The 11,585-nt window shown below is 43.0% G+C and overlaps 1 protein-coding gene across 9 annotated transcripts in view; it reads left to right on the top strand.

Moving 5' to 3' along the window:
* The window catches only part of tcf7l2 (transcription factor 7 like 2), a 90,222-nt gene that overhangs the window by 32,492 nt on the left and 46,145 nt on the right, over nt 1-11,585 (top strand). For 4 of the 9 annotated variants that reach the window (XM_054599548.1, XM_054599550.1, XM_054599547.1 and 1 more), the window contains exon 5: nt 6,044-6,103. The exons of the other annotated variants lie outside the window; for them this stretch is intronic. In XM_054599548.1, the coding sequence (XP_054455523.1) occupies nt 6,044-6,103 (60 nt within the window). The remainder of the gene's footprint in view (nt 1-6,043; nt 6,104-11,585) is intronic. 9 annotated transcript variants of the gene reach the window in all.

The raw sequence follows: 11,585 nt of genomic DNA, 5'->3' as shown, positions 1-11,585 counted from the left end.
ATGTCTTTATGGAAATTAAAATTTGAAAAGCACATAATGATTTTAGACTGAGAAGCCTTCCACGTTTGCACGCTCAAGAATACAATATCTGCTGTGGGAGCCGTTCAGCGCTGGGGCTAATAATACACGGCTGAGCCCTTTTGTTTATGCACTCCGTGCAACAACACAGTTAGCAGTTGGTCGTCATGGAGCTCACACAGAGGGAAGCGATGGTTTTTTATCACATAAATTAGACTGTCAAGACAGAGTGTCCCTCTGAGTCACTTTTGACATTTGATCAGTTCAGTTACTTTTATGGTCTGTAATAAATACCATCTCTAACAGATACTCAAAAGTTGGCAAGCCGAGTCCTCGTTGGTATTTTGCCCATTTAAGTTAAGCACGTCTTAAAATAGCAGGAGACGACAGGGCTGTTTATTTGAAACAGAAACCTTGTCAAAAGTTGCGTTTAAGACAAAGAGCTAGTGATGACAGCGTTATTCTGAACAAAACAAGCCCAGCTAAGGCCCTCCTTATCTTTCCCTGCTATGCTAGTGTTATTTTTATACCAAAGAGTTCAGGGGCCTCTTCTTACTCTGTTATTTTAGGAGACGCTGAGAAAAGATTCCCAACTTCTCTGAAGTCATTAAACTGGTCGTAGGCAGCAAAAGCTGCAGGTAAATACTTGAGGTTTTAGCTTGCTATGAGTCATATGGCTGTAAATACTTACCACCTCACATCCATCTAAAGCTGTACGGTTCCCTTTTAAAGGAAGTTTGAGAACAACAGTAAAGTGTTATGGTTGCAGCTCCAACTTCTCAGAAGGCACTAATGACGTTATTTTATAGACATTTCTGTTGTGATTTATACTTTTAAGTTAGATTGCTCTATAAATTGGGTGCTAAAATCTATAATTCCTCGGGGGGGTTTATTTTTGGCAAAATAAATTCTATTTTTCACAGTGTACACAGAACGTCTTAGCCTAATACAAACAGTCAGGATTGCAACACTAGTAGGCTTGGAACAAAGAGGCAACACCATAACAAAGTGGCTGTGGGGCAAAAAAACAAACTTGAAACAACAAAGATGGACAACCAGTCAGATGGAAACAATAAGCTTGCACATTGCTGAAGTATAGATCCATTCAAAACCACACAATGTATGAACTGTACCTATTGAATTGTATGAAAAGATTATGCAAAAATGCATGATAAGTGATAGATTAGCATAATTTAAAAACAAACATGTTGGTGAAAGCGTGACTGACATTTACATAACATTAATTCACTGTAATTCTACTACATTTGTATAGCAGATAGGACTTGTGCTAAGGACAACAGGAGTTGGACTTTGTCATGATCTGGATCTCAGGTTTATGCCCTCAGATGGGAATTTTAGCCAAAACAAAAATATAAGTTAAGAGACTCAAATTCTAAAGGTGTCTTTGCAGGGTCAAAAAAAACAAAACAGTTGGATTTGATGGTAAATAACTCAGTGTCTGAAATTTTAATGAACCTTCTGGATTCTATCTTTCTTCAAGCTTTAGTTCTGAGCAGAAGACAAAAGCAGAATGGAGGAGAGGGAGCCCTATTAAACTGACATGGTGATTAGTACTGACACTGATCAATATGAGAGAATATATTGTAATATTTGTGGTCGTATTGCCCAGCCCTGGTGTGATCTGTTTGATAGAGTACACAGGCTGGTAAGATCAGAGGAATTGCAGCATCGCTGCATAGGCACACATCTCGCTGTTAGCGCCGAGTGATAAAATTGAATGTGAAATGCAGCTTGTATAGTTGCCGCTCCTGCCATCCTGCTCCAGCATCCACCTCTGACTGAGAAGGAAGTGTGATTGAATGTTTCCCTGGTTTGCATCATACTGGCTGTTGTACATATAGAAAAGACAGATTACTGTGGACAGCATCGTGAATGCCAATGATAACCTCACACGGACTCCTGCTGGTGTCACTCAATCAGTCAAGGCTTTCTTTTTCTTTTCTTTTTTTTTATTACCAGAAGTTGTAGGCCTGCGTGTTCCGGTACATGATCCACTTATCAATAAACCGGGTCGTAAACGGTAGTTTCTTTTTTGTTTACAATGCGAAGAAACACTCAGGCGCCTTGATCTCTAGCTGTCTGTGGCGCTAGCGGGCTGCATTGGTAGTGATAAGAAGCCGTGGATTGGCCTGATAGATAACAGCAATCTGAAGCCTAAGTGACCCTGAGACAGTTGAACCAACAATAGAAAGAGAGATAGAGCTAAAAGACAAAGATGGCTGTAGATAAGGCCTCTGAGAAAGTTGTTGGGAGTTGGGGGAGAGATGGACAGGGACGGAGATGAGGACGGACGGTCTCATTTCTGGCTGGAAGGCTCAGTCGAGGTGAAATGCTGGAGGATCAGCCGAGAAAAGAGGAAGTGACCTCACGCAGGCTGGTCTTTCTGAGGGCGCGCTGTATGCCCCTGTTTACCATGCCCTCAAAGGGGGCCAGGCAGGACCCTTTGAAGTGCCTGACCGCCCCGCAGGCAGCCTCAAAACCTGCCGCCGCTGAACTTTTATGCCATTGGCTGAAAGTTATTCAATATTTATCCACCTATTGATGTGTATTTTTTGAGGCAGAGAGTGCAAGAAACATTTTTTTTATGCCGCACACAGCTCCTGAGGGAAAGATCATAAACAGTCCTTGCTTTGTCATCTTGCCTTTTTATTGTGATGTTTTAATTTGACATTGTAGAGAGAAGTAGAGGGAAGTGGGTGGCCACATTTAGGAAGTGGTGTAAGTGTGTACGTTGTTTAGTTTTTTCCACTTCCACACTTCTATGATTTAGACAGTGATTACCGCATTAACCCTGAAACACAACACAACACAACATACCAAACCAGATTGTTTTGTAAATCCAGTACGTAACACTTACTTGTGCGTGTGTTGATAGCATCAACAATAGTGCAGTAAGGGACTCAGCAGGAGTCCATGTTGATATTATCATCATGACATCGTTTGACTGAAAGGTATTAAACCATCTCATCTCACAGTCATTTGATCAAACTTTGTTTTATAGATAAGAACAGAACCTCTAGAATGAGATTAAGAAGAGTATTTTTTTAAAAGTAAGTAATTCCTATTTAATCCCGTTTCTTAATGTAACCATTCTGGGAATTGGGGCAGAAACATGCAAATGGTTAAGAGCATACAGCCACTCACACACACACACACACACACACACACACACACACACACACACAAACTACTTTCCTGACATTCACGTGCATACGCACACTCACACAGCCTTAGAGTCTACAGCCTTGTCCTGGTTGAACAATGACTCCATTGTTTCGTTGGGCTTTCACTGGCAGCAGGGGACGGCTGGAGTGTTAACCATTTCCCAACTGCGCCTCGCTGTGCGTTATTGTGTGTGCGTGTGTGTCAGAGGTAGTGAAGCATGGGCACAGCGATGAAGAGAGGGAGGGCACTTGCTCCAAGTGTATGGTAATTAGTGTGGAGGAAGTGATGGAATCTGGCCATTTTTATGGCCCGCAGGACCTCCCACCTTAGCCTTTTACAACTACTGAACATACTTATTTTATGCCCATTCAGTCTTGTTTCTCTGAAGAATGTGTACTGGAAAGAGGCTTTGTGAAAAGCGCTGACGTGTTTTTGATATTATAATTGTAAAAAAACAAAACAGAATTGCGTCTTAGCCAAGCGTTCAGAAAAGACACAGCACAATGACTCTGTGGATCCCAACAATGGGCCAAAGAGCTGGATGGGCATGCGACCGCTACTCTAGGTTTTAGTTTCAGAAAAGACAGATCCAGGATCACATTCACCTTCCTTGACCGCGTCTCTGTCCGTTTTAGAGGAATGGGGATAAAGGGGGCTTCCTGTGGTCTGAATGGGCCATGCACCTGGGCTAGCCAAACAATCGCTGAGAACTCTGGGATGCCTGGCCCCCCTCAGCTGTTAATGAGCGACCCCGTGGTCAGCAGGCACCACCCACACACTGTCCACAGGCTTTATGTAGAAGGCTTTCTCTATCCTGGCTTATGGCGACCTTAAACTGCTCCGCTTTTTCCAAGTAACCTCCACCCCGGCTTTAGTCTTCTTTCTGCGCATGCATCCATCCACCCTTAACCTTTGCTGCAAGAGAAAGCTCATATCTCACACTTTTATTTATTCGTTGTTGTGGTCAGAAAATGTAGTGTATCAAATACCGTCGTGATTTCAGATTTTACCCAAAATGCCCAGTTCTTTCGGGCACGCGATTCAGGCCTCAGACAGAGACCATTGTGTCTGTCAGCTGTAGCTCACTGTCTTCTCCAGACAAGACGTTTTGTTCAAGGGGTCACGCTTGCATCATCAGCCATGGGCCAAAATCTGAGGCCACCGAGACGTGGCGTCAGGCCTGGGAACTGTGACAATACAGATGAGAGCGTCTCAGTAATTGTATCTGGAAGGCCGCTTGTTCGCAAAGACAATCTACTCAGTGTTGGCTTAGTCAGCAACAAAACCGCATAATGACTCAAGAGTGTTTCTCGCTACTTTATGGACTCAACATTTTAAAGTAAAGGTACCTGATAAATTGCCCTCTGGGGTTGAACAATGATGCCAACGATTTTAAAATTCATTTATATATTGAATGCGCGAAGAAAATTATAATAACGCCTCTCCATTACAACATTTTACTGTAGGAAATGTGAACAGCAGTTTTTTGTATTGACTCTGTGTGCTTTTTTTTGTGTATGTAAATAGCTCTAGGGCATTGTCGTCTATTTTCCTCTGCTGTGTTATTTGACCGTTGAATAACCTCTGTGAACTTAAACTACCCTTAGGGAATGTGTGACTCTGTGTTGGACATGCACATTTAAAAGGATAATACGTATTTGTATCTGTAAGTGTGTGTGTGTGTGTGTGTGTGTGTGTGTGTGTGTGTGTGTGTTTCACTGCCTAGCTGTTATGAAAAGTTATCTAGCTGGCCCCGGGGTCAAGCACAAGTACAAATAGAACCCAGTGATCTTTCTGCAGAGAAAGCGACTTGCGCAGTAGCGTTTAGGTCCTGGAGCCGTTCAGTAAACTAAATGCCCCGTTGCGTTTCTCCTCATGTTCTGAGACTTCCACCACGCATGTCCTTTCTTCCTCAGGAAATCAATAACACCCTTCCCTTATTTTTTTTTCTTCCTCTTTCTTCCTTCCCTGTCCTCTAACATCTCCTGAGATTTCTAAGAAAGATATGAGATCTGAATTTCTGCTTTTTCCGAGTGTAGGTACAAATCTGCCATGTTAACCTCTGTATCCCTCCTCCTCTAAAGAAACGTGTATTTAAACAGCTAGTAAGACTTAGGCAGTTCACAACTTCAATTTTTAGTGCACACAGGGAAGTGATGAAAATAGCAGACACGACTGCTCTGGGGATCCGTAGTCAGCACATTTTCTTACTTCTATTTACTTCATAATTGCATCTTTAACAGCTTTAACATCTAGAACCACATGACTCCGACACACAGGTGATATTATTTACTCCTCTGTGTCGGATCATGATAGTTAGAGCTAAAAAAGAAAAAGTCCCAAAACTTTGTGGTGACAGTGGATCCCCAGACCAGCTGACTGCTCCTGAACATCTCTGAAGGTGTGGATGCTGAGTAGATGCAATTTTCTAGCAAAGTGAAAAAAATGTTTAACAACCAGCCAGCCAGTACCGACAGCCATGTAACCAGTGCAGAGCCAGTGTTCTCCCATACTATCTGTGTTAAGATTAATAATAATGTGGCCGAACATGCCCCCAGGAGAAAGCTGAGCCAGCAGAGACGAGGTAGTAGTTTAAATAACTAAAAAGCCAGGGGAGGCATTATTTCCAGGGAGAACACGTTTCTTTTGCATAAAACCTGGCCGGCTAGGATTTTGTGCAGATGTGTATGTGTGTGTGTGTGTGTGTGTGTGTGTGTGTGTGTGTGTGTGTGTGTGTGTGTGTGTGTGTGAGAGTGAGAGAGAGAGAGAGAGAGAGGGAACAAGAGATGGAGAGCTGATATAATTGTGTGACTTGGGAACATCCATCTTTGCCTTTCAGGGGCCCTTCTGCTGGGAATTCCCCGGACAGTCAGATCTGAGCCTTCACCAATTTCATTTGGTGAGAGACCTTTGAATTCCAAAAATATCTTGTTGGATTTTTTTGGCTGATTCCACACGCAAATTAACAACTGATAATTGATGATTTTGAACAAAAATAACCCCTAAATTCTGGTTGATGATGATAACCCTGCTGTGTTGTGCTTTGTGCTATAATTCAGTGCTGCTGCTTTGTTGCTCGTGTGCTTTTTAATGTCTGAAATGTCAATCAGGTGATGGGATTGTTTGTGTGGGGAGGGATATTTTGGATGGGACATGTCTCATTACATTTCAAGTGCTTATTACTTCAAATTTGAAACTCTGAAAGAGACGGCCCAGCCTCACAGGGTAGTCAATGTGTTTTTCTTGTTAAACTTTGTGTGTTAAGGGTTCTATTTGCCTACTTTATTTGTCTTATGACTAACCGATCTCAGTCTGTGGATTGTTCTGGTCTAGTGACAACATCCTTTTTAGCTGTGGGAGTCATTGTGGGTGTATTTGGTTTGAATTGGCCTACAATCCATCAGCAGGAGAAGGCAGTCTTTCAGTTGTGTTTGTACTTAATAGAGAAACTGGGCATCTGGGCCTGGTTGTACATCAGAGAGAAATGTAGAAAGTGATGACACAGTGTTTACGTCTACTTGTTGAATATTTGGATAAAAGATGACCTAACCTTAAATTGACGTAACACTGGATGTTCTCTAATTCAAGATAGTCCAGATTCATCTGCATTCATTGTCCTGCAACCTTTATTTAAAAAAAAAAAAAATCAAGTTGTCATTGCTGACATGCTGAGGACTTGAGCTGGCCTTGTTTTGGTTTGTTCAGTTCAGCTGTGTGACGCTGGATAGATGCTGGCGTTTCATTAATCTCCTCTGAGGCGACCATGGCTCTGTGGATTGCCTCCTTGAATTGTTTGACTAATCAATTGCTTGTTGAATTTGCACACTCTGCAGGGCCTTTGTTTGCCAGTAAATGAAATGAGTCAAAACAGAGAAGAGAGAAACAAGGTAAATCACGCTTTATTGCTCAAATAGCTATTACCATGATGGTGTTGTCGACGAGGATTTAAAAGAAAAGTAAGTTACAACAACAACAAAAAACAATCCTCTTATCATGTCAACTTGCTGCCTGCCTCCTGTCCTTCCCTTATACGAGCGCCTTTGCTAGAACTTGTTTGACAAGGTCTGGCAGGATCACTGTTGGGTGTGCCTGTCTTTCTGCATGTGTGTCTGACAAACACACCTTTGTCTACACCAGCGTATATGTAGTATCGTTGCCTCTAAGGTGTGACTTGAGTTTTAGATGACAGCTAGTCAGAGCTGGGTCAGGTTATAGCTTTTAATGTGTTCGCACACAACCACGTGAACTCATTTAACCCATAGAGACTTGCAGGCCGGCTTCTAGAGAGATGTGGTAATCGTGATTTGGTCATAGTTCATTTGCACAAATAACTAGGATCAAGGTTCAGAAGTGTTATTGATAAATAATCTAATTTATGATGAACCACTCCTAACAGGCACGACGGGTCCAGTGCACTCATCTCTGACAAATTTCCCCAGATTTTCACGATCCCCGGCCTCCGTTTTGCGGCCTGGTGAGCGACAACAGACTCGGCAGCTCCCTAACGCTACTGTATTAACACTGGAGGCCGTTTTCACAGGGGAACTTGTTTTGACAGAACTCCAGGTGTCTCATTGTTGGGGCTGGCATGGTTCAACAGATTTACCAATTAGCACTGGGCTGAGGGCGCAGTAGGGCGGGAGTGGAGACGAGGGGAGGGGAAGTAATGAAACGGGGGGAGGAGGAGGAGGAGGAGGAGGAGGAGGGAGAATGGATGAGGCAGACTTGGCCGCGGTGATGGAATGAGGTTTTGAGTGAGAGGTGCTGCTAGGGGGAAGGTGTGGAGGGGAGGTGGAGTTGTGACCATACGGAGGCAGGCTGGAGTAAGGCGATCCGTGACCTCGTTTTTTTTTCATTTTTTTTTTCTCTAAGCATCAGCAAGGAAGAGGGGGCTGAGGTTTGAGCTGAGCCACAAAAAGAGGAGGGGGGGGGGGGGGGCAGGAGGGCAGCTGAGGAAAAAGGGGGAGACTCAGTGTTAATACATGAAAACTTTTGTCTCAATTTAGGTTCTCAGTGAAGCCCATTTGAAGTCATTTGTGAGAGATAAACTCCTGACACACGTTGCGAACACACATCTGTCCGCAGGAGCGTCGGTTTGTTTTTGCTGCCCCTTGGCACGCTGTTCTCAAGCTTGTACGAGGCAGAACTGTGTGGGATTAAACACGATGTTATTACCCCCTCTAACCCTCTTTTGTTATTCCTCAGAAATGTCTGCCCCTTTTATTCCAGGAAGTTTGGAAGTGAACTTTTGAAAACGGGGTGAAGTGATTTAGTGGATATCCCTAGTGGTGGCCTGCGGAATTAGTTTTTGGCTCTTGATTGATAAGACACTGATACACCTGTGTTGTATGTATGCATGTGTTGTAGGTGCATGTAGGTTAGTTTAGTAAAAAAGAAAAAAGTGAGGGTGTGTTTGCAATATTGTGCTGCGTTCTAAACTGACAGCCTTTCAGAAGTTGAGAAAAGTTCACTTTTTAGAGGAGCATGCTTGTTTTTTCCGTGTGTGTGTGTATATTCTAGCCGACCAATCACAATAAAGAAAAGTCTTCTCTGTATGTAGGAAGTTATCAGTTTACTACAGCAACCGACTAAAACTGTGATAGCAGAGGATAAGTTGCTGTTTGTGTGATCTTTTATTCTGATGTCTTGTTTGAGCCACTGTTCACTATCAGGGACATTAGTAAAGCTCGTGGCGGTCAGTCTTTAGGGAAACTGTTGACCTGGGTTCACAATACAGTCGAGTGTAACGCTGTACTTTTGACTTTTAAAGTTTCTAATAAAGTCAAAGTCGAGTTTTAGTTGTCTCGAGGAGAACTTTTGTGCATTGACTTATAATAACAAGGCCTTAAGAAAACTCAGCATTGGTGTGAGTTAGAAAGCTTCACTCAATCTGTATATAACATTTCCTATTTTCTTTCTATTTTCACTGAGGAGGGCTACATTTAGTAGCACCGGAAAGGCTTTTTAAATAAATATTTAGACACGTGAAACTTACATTTCTATACTCTTTACCAGTGCTGATATCCACCAGGGCAGTGCCAATATAAATGAAGTTATTAGTATTTATAATTTCAAGCATCACCATAAAGCAATCAATAATAAAAACAATTGATAATCACGATACAAAAGGTGTTTCAGGAATGCACCAAAGAAGTTATTGCTTCAGCCTCAATCATAATCAGATCCCTACGTTGCATCATGAATCCCTCTGGTTTTGTAGAGAATTAATGTTGCGCGATCCCACAATCGCTATGGCAACTGTCTGTTGTAAACATATGTACAAACAGCTTGTGATTGAGAGTGATAGAGACAGCTTTTTGGACAGGGAGAGAAGATGGGGAGTGGAGTGGGGAGAGAAGATGGGGAGAGGGAATATGAAGCCTTCGCCAAAATTCCCCAAAGAACAAATCACAGTTATGGATGAATACACTGTCACAGTCAAATTTGGACTGTGTGTGTGTGTGTGTGTGAGTATGTGCGTGTGTGTGTTTGTGTGTTGAAGACGGTGGAATGCTGAGTGATTCCAGAGAGCACTTAAGCTGCCTTGAATTCAGTTTTGTGTTCCCACCCGCGTTATAACAGGAGAGGGGCTTTTCTTTGGAGTCTGCGAGGGTAAACACTGGGTATCTGCGTTCTGAGTCATTTAGCATCGTCCTCTGTCACCTTCCTCGTATATTCTAAACAATGTTTTCCGGTTTGTCGGGCCAGCCTGAACGAGACTAAACCCCCCCCCCCCCCAATTTATTTGATTTTGTTCCTCTTGGCAGTTCCACTGAAGACCTATCTGAACTTTTCCTGGATTTGTTTTGCTCTGGTTTTGATGTGCCTGTTGTTATTTTTCTTCTTTTCCGTCTTCCAAGTGCGTGTAGACGACGGCGCCTGAGTGTCAGGTCCTGCTTTTGTCTCGGCCCAGGGAAGGAATTTGATGAGAGACTTATTTTTCCTACCCAGTTAGTTTCTTTGAGCATTTCCCCCCCCCCCCCTGCTCCTGTTTTTGTTTTGTGTGGTTTTTTCTAATAGTCCTGGAAGTTTGGAACACTTCTTTGCCGCACGTGACCCTGCGATTTGACTGCTCTCGCATACCTGAGCAGGTGTTCACATGCTTCCACGTTTACTTATCCAGCCTTTCCAAAAGATGTACTCTAATTGAATAGCCTCACTGAAATCAGTCATGTAATAGCAGGCGAGAAGTGGAACGGGGTGAAAAGGAGACCTGGATTCCATGAGATTAAGGAGCATCATCATACTCAACGTTTTGGATGAAGGGAGAGACGGCTCAATCATTGAAGCATACGTTGTATATATATTTTTTTTTCATGGGAGAGAAGTCTAAACTAACGTGTCAGACCACTTTTTTTCCCCTCATCAGCGAGATGTGCTATAGCATTGGCCAGACGTCGCCTGCAAAAGATGCAGAGAATTGCATGCTGGGAAAAGAATAAACAAGCCTGTCACCAAAGTTGGGAAGAATCCTTAGTGCAGCGCTACTGTCAAAAAGCAGCTTCCATTTCATACATTATTAACATTACCTAAACGCATTATTTGTGTATTTATTCATTCATTTGTCTTGTTAACATCCTCCTGGAGTAAGATAAACAGCGCGGCCAGACTGGCTGTGTGACAGTTGTGTGTGAGATTTGAATAAAAAGCCCCAGCAGCGTGATTGGAGCGAGACAGGAGCGGATTCTGTGGACACCAGACTTCCTCTCCAGGCTCATTAAGGGACAGTAAAGGCGATGATGTCGAATCGGCGCGCACTTTACCGGCCTGCCTTTTTCTTTGAACAGCGTCGCCCTCTTATCTGCAACATGCTCTGTTCCTCCATAACAAGGCGCCCGTGCACACACATTCTGCCTACACACACTCTTCATACTTATTTAGTTTGTGTAGACAGAAAACTCTTAAGTATGTGGCTTGTCCACAGAATTTTGGCAGCTTTTGTTGTATTTTCTCCTACGCTATCGAAAAAGCCCCTGGTACTTGTTTTTATTTTATTTTATTTGTTCTTTTTTTTTCTGCACAGACATCACAAATGGATATTTTAATTGGAACTTTTGGCACTGTCTCCATCTTGTGTTGGAATGGCAGACAAGTGAGTGGCTGGTGAGGCCGGGGCTGGGCTGATTGGTGTGTAGCGAGGCGTGCCTAAATCAACTGGCAGCATGAATAGCTCGCTTGATTCTCACTGGCATTCACTGGAATCCAGGCATTTTTTTTTTAAACAAGAGTTTTTCTCTGGATAAAGTCTGGAATAACCAACAAGGGAGAGAGAATACCTCCTACTTCCATGAAGCATGACTTCTTGTAATGTCAGAATGAAACGGCTAACCCATGTTGATGCTGTATTCCAGCCATAGATTCATTCACTTCATATAAAGGTT

The sequence above is a fragment of the Anoplopoma fimbria genome, chromosome 5 (assembly GCF_027596085.1).
Source record: "Anoplopoma fimbria isolate UVic2021 breed Golden Eagle Sablefish chromosome 5, Afim_UVic_2022, whole genome shotgun sequence".
NCBI classification, from domain to species: Eukaryota; Metazoa; Chordata; class Actinopteri; order Perciformes; family Anoplopomatidae; genus Anoplopoma; species Anoplopoma fimbria.
Note: the sequence above shows the minus strand (reverse complement) of the source record. Positions and strands in the feature narration are given on the sequence as shown.